Source organism: Notamacropus eugenii, chromosome 2, assembly GCF_028372415.1.
Source record: "Notamacropus eugenii isolate mMacEug1 chromosome 2, mMacEug1.pri_v2, whole genome shotgun sequence".
Taxonomy (NCBI): domain Eukaryota; kingdom Metazoa; phylum Chordata; class Mammalia; order Diprotodontia; family Macropodidae; genus Notamacropus; species Notamacropus eugenii.
The window spans coordinates 58,952,398-58,971,319 of record NC_092873.1 but is presented as its reverse complement, the minus strand read 5'-3'; the positions used below and the strand labels follow the sequence as shown (position 1 = coordinate 58,971,319).

Here is an 18,922-nt window from a genome sequence, read left to right as displayed (position 1 = left end):
ATGGGTGGGGAGAATCCACAAATTTAAAAGGACCAATGAGCCTCTAGACGTCCCTGAGGGAGGCGGGACGTCCACCGGCGCTGCCCAATGGAATCACGCGACTCCATGGAGGAGGCGGGGAGCGGAGTCTCGCCAATGGGAGCGGCGGATGGGGAAGATCAGCGGGCGGCCTTCGCCCCCTGGTGGCCGGCTGGGCGGGGCCGAGCTTTAGGACCCGCGGCGGTTGCCACCCCGGGCCGGCATGGCGGGCACCGGCCGCAAGCAGGGGGAGCGGCAGCACTGGCGGCTCGTCCAGAAGCTGCAGTCCAGCAGCCGGAGGTTCGCCAGCGTCATGAGCGCCCTGGTGGCCAAGGTGAGGCCCCGCCCCCTGGACCCCCGGTGACCCCCCCGTGGGTGCCCCGCCCCCGTGGCTTCCCTGTGAGCCCCCCCATCGCTCCCTCCTGGTGGCCACGCCCTCTTGGGACCCCCGTGAGCCCCTCCACCCCTCGTGGGTGCCCCGCCCCCCAGACCCCCCGTGGGCCCCGCTCCGTGCCCCCCGTAGGTGCCTGCATCCCGTGTCTCCCCCCCCCCCCCCGGGGGTGACTCCCCATTGCTTACCCCTGTGACTGACCAGGGGGTGTCTCTCCGCCCAGTCCCTTCTCCCTGGGGGCCCCCCTCATGAACCCCCAGCTCCTCCCCGTGATCTCCCCTCCCCCATGCACCCCCTCCCTTCAGGCACCCCCTGTTGACTTCGCCCCCCGCTGCGCCCTCTGTGCCCGGTGACTTCCCCTCCCCCTCCCCCATGCTGTTCCCCTGTCGGCACCCAGGGGCCTGCCCTCCAGAATTAGAGCCTGGCACCCACTTCCTAGAAGGAAAAGCCCGTTAATCCCACAAACCTCAGTGAACCCCCTGGCCCTGTCGGGGTGCTGAGTCAGAGAGGACCTCCAGGAGCCTCTGTTCTGTCTGTGGAGAACACGGGTATACAGAGGCCTAGATGCAAAACCTCTTCTGAGGGAAAGCTGTGTTCACGGGGAGTGAGGGCCTGGTGCATTCCTGGCCTGGGCACAGCTTGTGCAAAGGTGTGGAGACTGGAGTTGGAATGTGCTGAGGCCCATCCCAGTGGACAGTAATGAGGGATGGGGAGTCACCGGCAGCCAGACTGTGAGCGCCACGTAGGTCAGTGAGAGCCCCCGGGGCAGTCCTGTCTCCATTCCTAAAAGCGCCTTTGTCTGCCCTCCGCAGTATGACCATCCCTTTGCAGAAGACAAGCTTGTGCACATTGCGACATTAACCTACGAGACACCAGCTGGTAAGTTCAGCCGTGTTTCCACTCCGGTTTGACGGGGAAGATGAAGAAATATCTCCCTTCCAAGGGACGGAATTGTGTGTCCTGATGGAAGTGTGGCCTGGCATGTTTGTTTAAGCGGTTAGGATCACTACTGACCTCCCTCATGACAGGCCATCTTCAAAGCCACCTTCAGGTGCATCAACCACCTGCTGTGTGCCGCCCGCTAAGCCATGGGGATTCCAAAAGGGGCCCTGCCCTCCCAGAGCTTACAACAGAATCACGATGACTTCTCCCACCGCCCTCCTTTGTAGCCTCTTTCTCTCAGCTTGGGCCCTCCTGGCCCCTCCCTCTCACCTTCATTTGTTTCCCATTTATCCCTCACCTCTGAGTACTGGCCTTTCATTCTCTCACTTTGACTAGCATTTATGAGCCACCTTTGGAACCAATTCGTGGATCTGTAGGCCCTGGCCTCAGGGAGCCTATATTCTCCTGAATGATAAAAACACTCTATCAGTTTAGCCTTTATTAATCTCTGTCTGAAGAGCTGTCGATTCTTAAGAAGACCACCTTGAACCCTGCCCAGCCCTGCCCAGCTTACTTTTGGGGGAAGGGTGAGACAGAATTAAATGTCAAATATGGGTCATACAATGGGGCAGTTTGAACCACTTGAGGATCAGGATTGGGATCCTGCAGGAGATGGCCCTTGAACTGAGCTTTGAAGGAAACGAGGGATTTCAGACATAAGGGGGAAAGGGCACAGCAAGGTCAGAGGCATGGGGATGGGAGAGGAATATCTGAATATCGTATTCAAGGAACTGCAAGTCGGCTAGTTTGGGGATATGGTAGTAAGGTCTGCTGGAGCTAGCTTGTGAAGGGGTTTGGAAGTCAAAAGAAGAGAGTAGGTTTTGTCTGAGAAGCCAGAGAGAGCCCCCAAAGCTTATTTATTGGGCTGGGGAATGAGAATGTCAGTTTGACAAATGGGTAGAGGACGGATTGGAGGCAGAGAGACCAATTAGGAGACCATTTCACTAGTCTAGGCCAGAGGGGAGGAGGGCCTCTTCACTGACAATGCCCCCCCCTCCCCAGGCCTCCCCACTAAGTGCCTACAAGGCAAGGATATCTGAATATCCCACCATCATACATGAGGTGCCCACTCTGGACTGGAAACAGTCATTAGACCCTGGGCAAGTCACTGAGCCACTCTGCCTCAGTTTCCTCAACTGTAACATGGGGATCATAGCCGCCCCACCCTCCCAAGTTTGTTAGGAGGAGCAGGTGCTTTGCAAATTTTAGAATGCTCTGTGAAGGATGGTTATCAGTGGAGGACAATGCCAGGGCTTGGGGAACCAGAGATCAAACCCTCAGGAAACTTCCATTCTTCTGGGTGGAAAAGGGATACATGTCTATGAGGGAGTAAATACAACACATATGCAGGCTAATAGAGGAAGGGGAGAGGCCTTGGGGGGGAGGAAGAAGTGCATGGAGGACCCAGAGGCAGGAGGTGGTGTCTAGAAGGCCACTGGCAAGCTAGTTTCATGACAGCCACATGGTAGAGGGTGTTCAGTGCCAGGCAGGGAGTGCAGTAGGGAACCATGGAAGACTTGAGAGGGAAGGTGTGGAAAGTGGCATGGTCAGAGGTGGGCTTCAGGAACATCAGGTTGGCAGATATGAGGTGACTGAAGAGGTGATGAGGGTGATGGTGTGGGAGGGGCGATAAGGGGGGAGAGGTGATGAGGGTGGTGGTGTGGGAGGGGCGGTAAGTGGGGAGAGGTGATGGGTACCTGAACTAAGGTGATGAGGAGGAAACAGTAAGGAAGAAAACCAACCTTACAGCCCAGGGCTTCCTGCTTCTCCTTGTTGGGTCCTGGACCCCTTGGACAGCAGGCCACTGATACCTTGAGCCCTTCTGCAGAGTCACGTTTTTCAGTACAGAAAATAAAATGCATAGGATTACAAAGGAAACCCGTTTTATTGAAATGTAGCCACCAAAATCTGTAATTTCAAAGCCAAACTCTTGGATCTTAGGTTAAGAACTCCTGATAAAAAGGGAGGTAATAGGAGATAAGAGGGAAGAGTCCGGAATGGCCCCAGGGTTCCAAAGCTGGAGGGCAGGAGGGATGGGGCACCCTGGACTGAAAGAGAAGGCATCCTGTTCTGAGGGAGAGCTGGAGGTGCTGCTGACAGCCAGGCAGCAATGTCTGGCAACAGTTGGGGGGGTGAGACTGGGGCTCCCGAGAGAGAGGAGGGAGTATATCGTTATGCAGGAAGCATTTATTAAACCGTTCATATGTGCCTTGGATGAGAGGACTGTCCCTGCCCTCAAGGAGCTGACCCTTGCAAGGAGGACCACTAGCTCTATTCAGGATCCACAGAAGATCATTAACAGAAGAAAGGCACTGACCTTAAGAGAGGTGGGGGAAGGATTCCTGTAGACCTTGGGGTTTTAATTGGTACTTAGAGGAAGCCCCAGAGGGAGGGGGGTGGGATGGGTTGGGGTGGCCACACCAGTCGGAGAGAAGGCCAGTGTCATGGGTTGGGCTGTAAGAAGTGAGAAGCCTGGAAATGTAGGAAGGCTTGGAATAGAGGCAATAGGAAGCCCTGGGATTTAGAGTTTCCTATGGAAGCCTTCTGCTAATCACTGAAGTTACAGAGATAAGTCAGACAGCTCCTGCTCTTGGTAGCTTCTGTGTAGTGGAGGAGACACCATGGAGAGAAGGATTGAGCTGCAAGCCCAACGGGAAGGTCCCCTGGTCCTCCGGAAACCACAAGCAGATGGTCAGGCCTTGTCTTTAATGTCTTTTCCACTGATAAAATGATAATTGGTGTTTGATATTGAACTTTTATTTGTTCGTGCCACAGACTTTGGTGGCAGGGACTTTCTCTTCTGGGTCTTTATTAATAAGACAAGAAAGAAGACATTAGCAAATAGGAAACAAAATGAACTCATTTTCTAGGTGATATGATGGTCTTTTGTAAATAACCCTAAAGATTCAACTAAAGATTAATTGAAACAATAACTTCAGCAAAGTAGTAGGATGTAAAATCCACACAAATCACCAGCTGTTCTTTATGTTGCTAACAAATACCAGCCAGGAGGAGATTTTAAAATAGCCACAGAATGTATAAAAGTATTTGGCAGCCTACCTACCCCCACAGGAACTGTGAACACAGTAGTAAAACACTCTTTACAGAAATAGACATAAATTTTTGGAGAGTATTAATTGTTCATGATTAGGCTGTGCCAATATAATAAAAATGACCTCAGAATCTAAATTTATTTATTTGGTACCGTACCAACCAAATTACCAAAAGTTTACTTTATAGAGCAAAAATAATAACAAAATATATCTGGAGAAAAAATAGGCCAAGAGTCTCAAGGGATATAATTTTTAAAGGTAAGAGGAAAGGAGACTTAGCAATAATAGATTTCAAACTTTGGTAATTATCCAAATTGTTTGGTACTGATTTTTTTTTAAAAGTCACTCGTGAAACAGATCATATAGACAGCATACTGAAGCAAATAAGCACCTTCTGTTTGATAAACTTTCTGACAAAAACTTCTGGGAAAACTGAAAGCAGGCTGACAGAAATTAGGTTTAGACCAAGGGTTCTGAACCTGGGTGTACAGGCCCCTTGCAGTTCTTAAATATATTTGAGGGAGGAACGTCCGTGAACTTGGGATGGGATGGTATGATATCTTAATTGCAACATAATTGGCGTCCGTTGTAATCCCATGTATTTTTTTTGCTTTTAAAAACAATCTGGGGCTGGGGCCATAGGCATCAGTAAACTGCTCAAGGTTCATTTTACACGCCACACACACACACACACACACACACACACACACACACACACACACAGAATAAGAACCTCTGATTTAGACCAACATCTCACACCATATATCATGAGCAGCTTGAAATTGAAACAAAAAAGGTAACATAAACAAATCATAGGAGCAAGTAACTTTCAAATGGGGAAGAAACCCGTAAAACCACGAATATAGAACATCACAGAAAATAAAATGGACAGTTTTGATTGCATAAAATTGAAAGGTTTTTGCACAAACAATATCAATGCAGTTAAAATTAGACGAGAAACACTTAGAAAAAACTACTGATAAGTTTCTCTGATAAAGGTGTGATTGCTTAAGATAAAAAGAACTCATTCAAATATATAAAAATAAGAGCCATCCACAAGAGATAAATCGTCAAAGGCTAGGAAAAGGTATTTCTCAAAGAAAATTCAGGCTATCAACAGCTATGTGAAAAAAAAATTCTCCAAATACCTCATAATTAGAGAAATGAAAATTAAAAGAGCTCTGGGGTGCTGCTTTACATTCATACTATTGGCAAAAATGAAAGAAAAGGAAAATTATTTGTTGGAGAAGCTATGGGAAGATAGGCACATTGATATGCTCCTTGGCAGGGGAGGTATTTGGGGCTGAGTGACTTGTCCAGGGTCTTACAGCTAGTCTGAGGCTAGATTTGAACTCCTCACTCCAGGGCTGGTGTTCTATCCACTGCACCATACAGCTACCCAACATTGATATGATCTTGGTGGCACTGTGCATTAGTCCCTCCATTTTGGAAAGTAATTTAGAACCATATCCCACAGAGTCACTAAACTCCAAATGTCTCCTGACCTAGCAATGTCATTAGCTCAAGGAGATCAGAGAAAGAGGGGAAAGGCCCTTGTATTCAAAGATTAAAAAAACAGGAAACAAAGGGGAGGGAGGGTGCCCGTAAACTGAGAAATGCTAAAGCATTTCCAGGATCTGGAAAGAATGGAACACATAGTAGGAAGAGTCCCAAGGAAACCTGAGAAGACTTATATGAACTGATGCAAAGTGAGCTGAGCAGAACCAGGAGGGCAGTTGATATACTAACAACCATACAGAAAAGACAGACAGCTCTGAAAGACTCAGGAGCTCTGATGAACCCAGGGAACAGTCACGACTCCAGAGGCCCAGTAATGAAGAAGCTGGCTCTGTGCCCGCCTGAGGGAGAGGTTTCCCCAGGTACAGAATGGGACACACATTTTCATCCATGGTCAGTAGTTTTGTTTTCCATTTCGGAAGAGAAGTTAGGGAGGAGAGAAGAGCTATCAATAGTATTGTCAGAGATAAATCAGAGATGCATTTAGGCATTTTAATGATGCCCAGAAGCTGAGAGGAGAAAGTGCTGGCAGAGAGAGGGGAGCCCACAGTTAGTCTGCCAAGGGGAAGCCAGAGAGAGAGAGAGAGAGAGAAAAGTCTGGCATTTGTATGCCTAGTTCTCTTCTGCTCTACTTTATACATGGAAATAAATGAGAATTTTATTTCCTGTTTAAGTTCAGATTCTTAAGTTAAAAAAAAAAAAAGAAATGGAGTGATGGGGAGAGGGGCTGTCTTCAGGGCTCTCTTGGGGTCCCATCATGGAGTTTCCTTTCTTCTCTTTGATCTGGAACTAAAAAGCCTCTTGGCTTGTTGGTCAGCTCTGCTATTCCTTCTTTCTTTCCTTTCTTTTTTTAAATAACATTTCCCCCCAATTATAGGTAAAGACAGTTTTAGCATTTATTTTTACAAAATTTTGAGTTCCAAATTTTCCCCCTCCCCTCTTCCTAAAATGGTAAGCAATTTAATATAGGTTTTATATGTGCACGCATGTATAAACTGTTTCCATATTAGTCTCAGTTGTAAGAGAAGAAACAGACCAAAAGGAAAAAACCATGAAAAAAAATAAAGTGAAAATAGTATGCTTCTATCTGCATTCATCCTCCATCAGTTCTTTCTCTGGATGTGGATCGCATTTTCTATCATGAGTCTTTTGTAATTGTCTTGGATCATTGTTTGGCTAAGAAGAGCTAAGTCAACCATAGATCATTGCACAGTGTTGCTGTTACTGTGTACGTTGTTGTCCTGGTTCTGCTCGTTTCACTTTGCATCAGTTCATACCAGTCTTTCCAGGTTTTTCTGAAGTCCACCTGCACATCATTTCTTATAGCACAATAGTATTGCATTACATTCATATACCACAGCTAACGGATGGGCCATCCCCTCAATTTCCAATTCCTGGCCACCACAAAAAGTCTCCTGTTTCTTTTGTGAGACCTGTATGAGTGACTGGCATTCCTAAACAGATTCGGGTTGTGTGTTAAGATAAGATGAAATTGAATTAAGTATTTAAGTTGTGCTATTTGTGTGCTTTTTTTCTTCTCCTAGGGCTGCGAGTATGGGGTGGAAAAATAGTAACCCAAGCAGTCTTCCAGAATACCCAGGTACTTGTTTAAAGCAAAGTTCACAACCAAAATGCCTTAAGAAACAGCGCTATGACATGAATGCTAACCTGTGTTAAGTGTGAGCGTTTGCACCTGTTAGGATCAGTAAATAATCTTTCTGGGATTCAGGCGATAGAGGAAGGTTTCTGTGCATTTGGAAGCAGTCTCAGCCTGCCTTTCTTATTTTTGAGCATTTTCAGGAACCATGTCCTTGCTGGGATGTTGAGTAGAGCTCTAGATTGGGAGTCAGGAAGACCTGAGGTCAGATTTGGCCTCAGACTCCTAGGAACTGTGTGCCCCTGGGCAAGTAACAGAAACTCTCTGAGCCTCCTCCATGAAATGGGGTGGTGGTGAGGGTCAAATGAGATAATGTTTGTCAAGTACTTTGCAAACCTCAGAGCAGTGTATAAATGGAAGCCATCCTCCTCCTCCTCCTCCCTTTGGTTCCTCCTGTGACTGCCACTCACTCCTTGTAAGCCTGTCTTTCCTCATCTCTACAATGCTTGAGCTAAACTAGATGCCTCCAATGCCCCTCTCAGCCCAGAAATCCCAGGTTGTTGCAAGGAGCCAGACCAAGATTTAAGAGCATCAGAACCAGCCTCTTGGTTCTTCAGATGAGTAAACAGAGGTCAGAGTTGTGTGTGGTCACACAGCTTCTGGGCTGAGGGGGTGGCACCAGACTTGATCCCTGGACTGTGCTCTTCTTCCTGTGCCAATCCTACCAGCCTGTGCATAAATGTGGTCCCTGGACAGCCTTGATGGCCAAGGGTGGCTCTGAGCACAGACTGGTATCTGCTCTTGGCCTCCCTGTCTGTCACAGAGAGTCTCCCTATTCAGAAATAATAATAAGATAACATGCTTGGAAATAACATCTTCTTGTAGCCAGGCCCTGTGCTAAGAAGCAGTAGGAACACAAAGAAAGGCAAACTAGCCCTGCCCTCCAGGAGCTGCCAATCTGTTGAGGGGCCATATAAATACCTGGGGACAGGGAATACAGATAGAACATTGATGGAAGCTAGTTTCCTGAGGAAGGCCCGAGCAGCTGGGGATGCCACAGGTGGGATTCAGACTGAGTCTTGGGGCCAAAAAAGCCGAGAGAGAGAGACAGAGAGAGAGAGCATTCTAGACCCTGGGTAATGGCCTTGCCAGCAGGACTCAAGATGGAGGGGAGGATCCCAAAGGAGGCCAATGATCCCACTTAGCCCAGCGTTTAGAAGAGTCAAGTATGAGAAGATGGGAAAGTCAGAAGGGCAGCGATGGAGAGCTTTCAAGCCAGACTTTCTTTTTAGTCCTAGAGGTCCTAGGGAGCCACTGGAATTATTGAGGAGGGGAGAAAGATGTCAGCGCTCCACTTTGGCCACTGACCTGCAGGCTGACTGGAGTGGGGAGAGCCCTGATACTAGGGCAGCAGTCAGTGGGAGATAAGGAGACTTCCTGCCCCAGGAAGGGGGAACAAGACCTAGCAGTAGATCAGGTCTGTAGGGACCTCAAGGAGAAGGGACCAAACAGGGCTAATGCCAAGGCTGGGAACCTGGCCATCATCAGTATGAGAGAGACAGGAGAGGGCATGGTTTCAACCTAAGTTTCATTTCCTGAAGCTTAAGATGGCTCAGAGGTTTTGGGGACACCAGGGGTGGGGGACAGAAATATGCCAATCATTTGCCTGGAGATGGTGATTGAGTCACTGGGAGTGTATGAACTTGCCAGGCCGGAGAGTATCCAGGAGGAAGGGAGGGAGGGTTCAGTGCAGAGCAGCTCGTGCATAATAAGGAAACCTCCTCCTAGCTGGATTCTATTCTGCTTTTTGGAAACCTGTGGGCACATCGACAGAGGAGATTACTGGGGATATGCCCAGAGTCACCCACATCTTCTTGGCCCTGAACCTGTTGTCCTAGATTTGTAGCTTGTTAGAAGCCTGTACATCTCTCCCAGGTCAACACCCAATCCCTTGATCCTGTTGGACCTCCCTGAACATGTGGTCACCTCCCAGCCTGTCAGGGAGACAGGAGAGAAGAGGCTGGCAGTGTGCTGGGAGTGGGGGGATGCAGATGGCTCTGTGACAGGCCCAGGATGGGAGTTCAGGGATGGCCATCCACAGATCTTCTGACTGCCTCACATCATGGCCAACCTTTACAGAAGTTTCCAGAGTGTGTAAAAGACCTCCACAAGCCCAACTGAGCCTCAAGGCTGCTCCATGTGGTAAATAAATGCTCTGGGTAAAATCCCCAATTTGCAGATGCAGAAACTGAGGATTAGAGAACTTAGAGAGCTTGTCACATGGAGGTAGGCAAGTGCAGCCTGCCTGCCACACAACAGGCATCCTTCAAGTGGCCTCCCTAAATCTGGGTTCTCATCTGGTCACCTGGTGTTCTGATTAGGTTAGAATTGTCACCCATAAGCACCGAGCATTCCTCCTGGGCATCTGCAGCCCTGAGCCCTGTGCCAAGTGGAAGGAGCCGGCCTTCAGTCTGCCAGGCAACTGACAAATTGGCTTCAAGATCTTTTAATCATGTTTTTGCTCTGTCTTGTATGCCTCCACCCTACCCTCACATCCATCTTCAGGAAAAAAATCACAGGTTTATTTACTCCCATAAACCATCCCTTCTCTTCCTGTCCCCCTCCCCCAACGCACCCAAATTCCTGGTTGGTTTCAGAAAGACCAGCTTCGTGTCTTTAGCCAAACCCCAAAGTCCAGAGTAGGTGGTGTTAGCTATCACTGGCTGAACTAGCATTCCAGGCTGCTCGGACCCTCGAATGGAGTATTATAGGAGAAAACAATGTCTTCTCATTCCAGCATGTCAGAATGAAAACTGTTGGTTCTTTATACAGTTATAATCAGTAGTTTTAAAGGCAGTTAATGCTGAGATTTTTAAATGACAATACTTTTATTTTTTTAATTTTAAGATATCCCTGGAGAAAGAAGGATACAGTATAGGTAACATGACGCAAAGTACTTTCATAGGTAAGTCAGTCCTTTAAACATTTTGAACAAACTTTCGGAGGTGTGAGAGCCCTTGATTTATAAGGAGAATGTAGGTCTGAAGTGAGCCGAACAGCTCAGATGCTTATGGGGATTCTAGGGGCCGTGTGTTTTGTGTCCTACCGTAGAACTTATGTTTGCTATAGAGAAGAGAAGAGCTGTTGGCAAACTGGAGTCTTTTTAATACAGACAACCAGCATCTATTTCTGTGTCAGAAATCCATAAAAAAAACAATTAGATCTGAATTCCATAGCTGTGTGATGAACTTGGAACTTTTCCAAAGAAGGTACGTTCTCAGGCACTCAGTCTTACTGAATTATAATAGTTAACATCTGCAGAGCGCCTACTATGTGCCAGGCACTGTGCTAAGCTCTTTGCAAATATGATCTCTGTTGATCCTCGAAGCTACCCTGCAAGAGGGGTGCTTTTATTATCCCTGTTTTACAGAAAAGGAAACTGAGGCAGACCAAGGTTACCTGATTTGCCCAGTCACCCAGCCAGTAAGTGACTGGAGCAGGTCTTGTTGAAACTAATTAAATGTTATTCTTTTGTAACAGTTCTCCAGTTAGGGCCCTACTTGCTGTTACTGGTCCTGAGATTATTCTAACTTTGATTGTTAATTTTGAGAATTTTCTCTACCCTTCAAAACAGGCATTTTTAGGGTGCTTACAGCTAAAATTTTGGAATCAGCTAATAAGAGGACTTAATTTTAATAAATTAAAACCTACTTGCTTATCACTTGATAAATCGATGGTTTTGATTTTACCACAGATATTTTTGTTTTGCTAATGAGACAATGATTATATCTAAGAATTATTACCATGTTTGTGAAGCAATCAGTGATATTGTTGGAGAAAGTTCAGTGTGGCTTTGGAATAATTAAAAACTGGTCCGGAAAGCAAATCATCTATTTCCAATTGGAATCTTGTTTTTTAGATTTCGAAAGCAATGGGGTTGATGAATCTTTGGTTCAGAGAAATGGTGATGTCATCTTGAAGGTAAGAGCCAATCCTACTTGGTCATAAGCTTTCTTTGATTTTTTTAGAATTAGATAGGGTTAGGGCCAGGGGGAAGGGAGTTTGCATGAAATGAGGCCTGCCTAAACATTTGCAGCTAGACCCTATGGGTGATCGGTGATAGGGCTCCCTGCCCTTATCAGTAACACTCCCAATCTAGATCCCCCCTTTCCCTCCTCCCACCTAAAGCTGTCCTGGCTTTTAACCACAACTGTGGCAGCTATCTCTTACCTGAGCTGCAGCAAAAATGACAGGTTTATGACCACCAAATACGAAGGATTTTAAATGTGGGGCAATTTCTAGTAATATATCTTGATACAGGGTTTCCACGTCTTGTGGTTTCACTGGTATGGGAAATTCTTGTAAGGAACTCCCTCTACCATTGAATGAATGAAGAGACATTTATTTATTATTAAGTATTTACCATGTGCCATAGCTGGTCATGCCCATCCAAAAGTGAAGACAGGCCTTGCTCTCGAAGAGCTTATGTTCTCATGGAGAGATAGAACATGAAGTTACTGGAGTGAGGGACTATAGAAGACCCTTTGCAGAAGTGACACTGTATAGATAGATTATGGTTCTGGAACTAGTGGGCACAAGGAGGGCTAGATGAAGCCCCATGGAGGGGTCCTGACTTGACTTCCTCCAGGGTCTGGTCTCTAGCTCAGGCAGCAAGATTACTGGCATGAAGGTAGCCAGGGAGTGAGTGAAGCCTGCCTGGGGAAGGGGATCATCCATATCCCTAAGAGGAAAGGTGGGCAGTCTCATTGCTATACAGATGGATCAGCCTTTTGTCCCTAGTGGACTTGGCACTTAAGTTGAAAGGATCTTCCCTTCATGAGCTGTACAGTTGAGTAGACCAAGCATACAAGAGGGTTTTTTGGAATATTGGATTCTCTAACTACTTTTTGTGGTCTCAGAACGACAGCTTTCTAAGCCTTCCAGAAAATGATTTAGACAAGAAATACATGACCCAAGTGGACGTGATTCTGGAGGATGACCATCCCAGGATGATCATGGTAATTCTTTTTTTTTAAAATAAATTAATGTTATTGATGTATTTTGTGTTTTGTATCACCTGCATTTCCCAACATATTATTCTCCCCTCTACTTCCTCCATCCCTTACAACAAAGAATAAAAAAGAAACAAAAACCATTTCCCTGAGCTAACCAGTGCATCTGAATAGGTCTGCCATTCTCTCCCCAGCGCTCCTCACCCCCAGTGCTCCAACTCTCCAAGGAAGGAAGGGCTGGCTCTTAGCATTTCACTCATCCTCACTCACATGCTGTCTTTTTTGTCAAGCTTTCTGTTTGTGCCATGGTGGCAATGGCCTGTTGGCCTTCACTTGGCCTCAGTTCACAGAAGCTGTCCTGGGCTTCTCTCCAGTCTTCTTCCTCGTCATTGTTTCTTGGTATCTTTTATGTATAATTCCATCTGCCAAGGCAAGGTTGGGGCTTGTTGACCGTTTTTACTTGATTATACCAAGGCCTTTGAGTTGGGAGTCTTGGTCCCAAAGAGGATTTAATGATGTATGAGAAATCCTGGGTCAACGTATCCTTGAAGTAGAAAGCAAGGCCTGGCAGTTCTCCTTGGATGTGCCTGTCTACTCCTGCCCCCAAATTGTGTGCTGTGAGTGTTGCTGTCCCCATTTTAGAAAAGAAGAAACTGAGGCAAGAAAGGGCCTCTTGGGGTCTCACACAGCTGGCATGAGGGGGGGATTTGAACTAGGGTCTCACTGACTTCCCAATCCATGGCTCTGTCCACTCTCTTCATGCCAAGCACTTGGTGTCATGGGGAGTGTTCAGTCTGATAAAGAAAAGCCTCATGAGGTCACTGCTGTCCTTGTTACATGCTCAGGCCTTTGGACCTGTCTGTTGACCCTGGGGAAGAGTTTGGAGCAGCTCCATCAGAGGGAAAACTTGGACACAGACGTGGTGGTCTGAGGTTAGAGAGGACCACTACGTGAGGGCTCAGTGGTGATCATGTATAGGAGTGTGCCTGTGGTGCCAGGATACCCAACCTGGAGATCTTACAGAGGAGTGTGCAGTGTGTGGGACACAGGCAGAGGCCTGGGGATAGTCATTAGGACTTCAGAGGGAGAGGCACTTTCCAGACACAGGTCAAGCCCAGGGGTGGCTTCCAACACATAAACCCAGTTCTGTACTTCCAGACCCTTCAAACTACTGGTTTGAAATCCTGACTTTGGGGTTTTGTTTTGTTTTGTTTTCAGCTTGACAGTTTCAGCAAGAGAAGGACCCAAAACCCCCCCAAGATCCTTTCAGTTGAAGACAATCCTAAAGCTTTACTTGGTGAGTGATCTGGATACTTGGTGGGGTTCACTCAGTTTCCCGCTGGACTCCCTCAGCCCAGATATTTTCAGGACAAACCTTGTGGAACTGGGCTTGGGGTTCCTTTGTGGGGCTTGCTGGGAGTCTCTTCCCACCCCATTGGGCCTGCTGTACCCTCTCCATAGCAGGAACACGCTCCTCAGCTCCCACATCTTTGACCTAGGGCTTTGGGACTGACAGAGGTATGGCCCTGGCTAAAGCTTGCTGAAAGAAAGAGGAATCTTTGGTGGGCAAGCAGGGCACAACTTTCTTTTAAATATGCTCCTCCAAACCATTGGGGTTTTCAGTTGAGACCACTGGGCATGTTGTGAACCAGGGGTTGGACTTCATTAATCAGTCTGGAGTGATGCTTTTAGCTTTGTGGGCACTGTGAGCACCCCCAGATTTGCACCCAGCAGCCAGTATCCCGGTAAGGACCCCTCCTCCCCATTCACCTAGCCTGATCCTTAGGCAGCAATCCTAACATGGCAGAGGGCTGACCTCAGAGCCTTGACATGTGTGAGAACCTGCCAGGCCTTCTACCACAGTGGCGTAGTCTTCAAGGCCTGGGGCCACGCTGTGCCTCTGGGAGACCCACAAAGCAGGTTGGCTGTACTGCACAGAGTGATCCATCCATCTAATTTGGTCTCTTATTCTCAGGTTGCAGTAGTAATGGCTCCAGAAAGAATTATGGGATTCCAGTGAAGCCAGCTTCAGCCCTCCAAGGTCCCCAGAACACTAGGATGGTGGCCGTGCCCCCAAATCAAAGCTTGTTAGTCTGGAGAGCCAGGAAGAGCAGTTCTGTCCGCTCCTTAGGGGATACTGCCTCAGAAGATGAAGAATCTGCCCAGGACCTGACCCTCAGTGACATATATGCAGAGATGTTATGTTCAGTGTACAAGTGTTTACCTTCTCAGAAGATGGGCCCCATCTCTACAAAGAAATATATTTCCAAAGGCTGGTTTCCAAAGATGAGGAAGTTTAGCATCACCTTGACAGTGGAAAGTAGTTTTCTCAAGATTAGTAAAAAATTCCAAGTTATCCCACGTGAGAAAAATAGCTTAATTTGCAGAAAGGATTATAAGCAGAACTTTTTACCCTGCTCTAAACCAGACAATATCGTTAAGTACAGCAAATTGTTAACCACTGATTCTTCCCCATTGTCTGTGAAGGCATCACCACATAACCTCTCCACTCAGGAATCTCCTTTCAGGACCAGGAATGTGAGACAAGTAGCCCCCAGCCCTTCACGCAGCCACATGGGGTCCCAGTCCCCAGCAACACCCAGGTTATGTCTGCCCCCTGCTCTGATAAGTGCAAAAGAGAGGCTCCACCCTTTGCAGCAGGGTATTTCTGGAAGAGATGTGTTGGGGCAGGAAAGGTATCTGTCTAGATCACTGGTGATGCCAAGGATGCTCCAGACACCCAAGAATGCTCCCCTATCCCAAGAAAGGCTTTCTCAGAAGCCCACAGCTTCTGATGCCTCCGAAACATGCCCAAAGACTGACTTTCCTAGACAGAAGGTGACAAAGGCAAGAAAGGCCTTGTCATTTTGCACGGAGCAGACACCCTGCAACGCCTGGGATGTGATAGACTCCATGTTTGACACATACTCTCAAGAAACAACTCACTGGGCACAGGAGCTTTTATTCCTTAAGAAATCAGGGCAGAAGTCAAAAGTGCTGACTGAGAGCAAATTCAGGGGTTCCCTGGAAGCTTTAGGCCCCTGTCATGGTCCCCAGAAGCCACAAAAGTCAGCCTCCCTCCCGGGCATTACTAGAGACTCCCTGTGTGAGACAGTCGCCATGCTCCACCATGCAGCCTCACCCAGGGCCACCCCAGAAGGAGACTTTTCCTCCCCAACAAAAAGACGGAAAGTGTCAAGCTTGCAGACGTGGGATCATTTCGGCCCTTCAAAGATGAGAGATAAGGTGTAGGTATTTTTTTAAAGTAATCATTGTTATTGTCATAAACAGTATGAGAAAGAAGTGGCCCCAAAGTATCTGAGTCTCCATGGGGACATAATACATTAAAATAAAAAGCAGATTAATGATTTTAAAACCACACATGCATGTCTGAGATTATAGAAGTATCATGGACCCAGGCCCTGGGTTCTCACCTTGCCTTTGCCACTTACTCCCTGGGCAGCCTTGAACAGACCATTTACCTCCCTGGGCCTCAGTTTCCCCAGTTGTCGTATGATGGGTCTATTCCAGCCTTCATGCCTTCCAACACAGAATTCTGAGCCCTTTGATGCATTTGAAAGCTCCAGCAAGTCAAAGTTAGGCCATGGTCCAAAATTTGACCTTCCTCCATCTCGTTTTGACCCCTGATCCTGGGATCTTCCTATTCCCTGTAGTCTCTGACTGTTCTACACTCTCCACATCCTGGATCCTCTCAAGGTTTCCACTGCCCTCCATTTGGCGCTTCTCCTATATCTTCTATTTCTTCTCAGTCCCTTTTGCTGATCAGCTTCCATATTGAATCTCCAACTCTAGGGACCTGAGGCTCTGTGCTGGGCTGCCTTCTTTTCTCTCAATGATCTCTGTAAATTCTGGGAAATTCAATCATTGTCTCTATGAAGATGCCTCCTGGATCAATATCTCAAGTCCCAGGCCCTCAGATATACTAGTCCCATCAACCATTTAAAGGACATATCCAACGGGATGGCCCTTAGGCCTCTTGAGCTCAGCTGATCTAAAGCAGAATTCATTATCATTCTCTTTCTCCTGCCTTCCTCCAACACTTGGTTTTCCTCTATTGAAGGAAAAAATATGGACACTATATTTTCCTTTTAACATGCAATTCTATCAGAAATAACTTTATTCAATTAAACATTCTAAACCCAAGATTCCTGGCATAGTCATGACTGTGGCTATCCCTTTTCCCTAAGACAATTTGAAGTAAGTTAGGAATCTTGAAGAAGAACCATAGTATGTAGAAATACAATTTGGCGTTAGTATTTCAGAATAGCCAGAGCCCAGTCACTTAAAGGTTGGGGAAGGCAAGGATCTAAGCAAGACTAGGTGATATCTTTGTTCTGAATTTAGTTTCTACCCTTAATCCATTTTTCTAAAAGAAGTCTTTTGTCCTTGAGCAACCTCATCTTTGAAGGGAGGGCATGGAAAGGGGTGAGTCTGAAAAGGACCAGGAAGATATTATTTCTTCATCTGCTTCCCTGATTTTCGGGAGGGCATATTATATTTTCAGTTCTTCCAGGTTCACCAGCTGGGAATCTTCTCAGACTTGTCAGTTCTCTTCCAAACCTCATGTTCCAATCACTTGGCAAGTCTTTTTCTATCTGTAACATGTCAGGCATCCATTGCCTTCTCTCCACACCCAAGCTCTGACCTTTATCTTTTCTCCCTCACACTACCCAAAGTTTCCTGAACAGTTTCTCTGCCCCCCTCACTCTCTTCTTGAGCCCATCTTGCACCCTTAACTCCACTCCCTTCTCACCCCTACCTCCTCCTTAGCTCAAGCTTCTTCTCCCTGGGGTCTTTCTGAACCCCCTCTATTTTCTGTTTTTTGTTACCATTCCTGTGATTTCCCTCCAACACCATGAAAAGTCCCTTGAATGCCAGCATTATGACCTTTGTTCCTTGAGATCCTCAGCATTTCACCCAGTGCCTTTTCTGTGGTCAGCATTTTATGATGTATTGTAGACAGGCTCAGTTGTATGTAACGAGCTTACAACCTTTCCCTGCCTTCACAGACCAAAGCAGTGGGCCAAAGAACCCATCCCCTGATCTTCCTGATGGTCAGGGTTAGGAGCAGCTGGCTGCACATCTATTAGCTAGGCCGTGATCACGCCTTGTCCACCCTGGTGGAGCACCTGCCGGGCCCTGGGCTAAAGAATTGCCTTTCAAATAAAGATTGGTTTTTACTCATTTTAATCATCACTGCATTTTATCTGTCACTTTCATGATGGAAAAACCCCTGACTCCCTACTCCTCCCAAAGCTGACTACTGTAGCTTAATGAGTGATCAACTCTGGTGGGAAGGGGAAACAACCAAACAGGGTATCATTGTGGCTAAAGCACCTACTGAGAGAAGTGAGAGTCCCTGCCCTTATGACCAGAGAGGCCCCATTGGGAAGGTTCCTCTGGATGGTCTTTAGAGGGCAGCAGTGCAGCAGATATTCACACTTCTTCTGTCGTTTCCACAATGAAATCATCTGTTTCTGATGTCCAGCCATTTGATAGACCAAGGACTTTGGTGGCTGGCACTGGTTGTTGTGGGTCTAATGTGACCTTCCCAGGTGGCGTATTCCCAGGGTGATGGCCAAGGCCACCAGGCTAGAAGTTGGGTCATTAGCTAGCTGTGCAGTCTAGAAGTGACCTGAGAAAGCCCAGTTCTTAGGACAGTATCCACATGGACATGCTGTTGCTTCTGTCCCATGTGTCCATTCTTTAGTGGAGTATGGGAGATTGAGTGTACCAGGGCTGTGGTGACCCAAGTATCTTAGAACCAGAGGAACAGGCCCTGGAGTCTGTGTGAAGTCAGCCGGAGTCAGCCCTGGCAGCGGAGCCAGGTTCTAGAATGATGTCCAGCAGCCATGTTCCATTCAGAAGTGACCTTGGGGGAGCCGGGGCAGGTTGGGAATCCTCTGTGGAGACCTCTGCCCAAGCATGCCGGTGGCAGATAAGGGAAAGGAAGCCTCTGGTTCAGGAATTTTGTCCATATCCTTTTGTAAAAGTGAACTGATTTTAATAGGTTAAGAGTCAATTCTGTCAAGGAGATGTTGGCAATTGATATTGGGGAAGACACACCAAATAACATCCCTTTTGTCCCTAGAAATCTGCGAAGAAGAAATGCATTCTACCCTCTGAGGATCCAACTCTGTGTAAGTGAAGTTGGGACAAGGACATGTCCCATGTGTAGACAACAGGAAATATGATCATTGACATGTATACACATGTGCATACACATTAAAAAATACATGTATACCTACGTGTGTATGTACACACAGATCATGCAGTTTCGTCATCTGTAAAATGGGAAGCACATTCCTGGCTTAAGCCTCAGTGACAACTTTACTGCAGCCTTGGTGACAATTTTGGGCCAATCACCTAA

At 47.1% G+C, this 18,922-nt stretch overlaps 1 protein-coding gene across 4 annotated transcripts in view; it reads left to right on the top strand.

The window, feature by feature from the left end:
* The first annotated feature begins 96 nt into the window (after window positions 1–96).
* Window positions 97–18,922, top strand: part of LOC140525277 (uncharacterized) — a 35,391-nt gene continuing 16,565 nt past the window's right edge. For 2 of the 4 annotated variants that reach the window (XR_011973991.1, XM_072640502.1), the window contains exons 1-9: window positions 97–352; window positions 1,222–1,288; window positions 7,467–7,522; window positions 10,427–10,484; window positions 11,439–11,500; window positions 12,439–12,537; window positions 13,750–13,828; window positions 14,507–15,779; window positions 18,644–18,692. Coding sequence is in view for 3 of the 4 variants with exons in the window: in XM_072640502.1 (XP_072496603.1) it covers window positions 242–352; window positions 1,222–1,288; window positions 7,467–7,522; window positions 10,427–10,484; window positions 11,439–11,500; window positions 12,439–12,537; window positions 13,750–13,828; window positions 14,507–15,779; window positions 18,644–18,692 (1,854 nt within the window). In the remaining variant the exon portion in view is untranslated. The remainder of the gene's footprint in view (window positions 353–1,221; window positions 1,289–7,466; window positions 7,523–10,426; window positions 10,485–11,438; window positions 11,501–12,438; window positions 12,538–13,749; window positions 13,829–14,506; window positions 15,780–18,643; window positions 18,693–18,922) is intronic. The other 2 variants (XM_072640504.1, XM_072640503.1) reach the window with 1 other exon arrangement.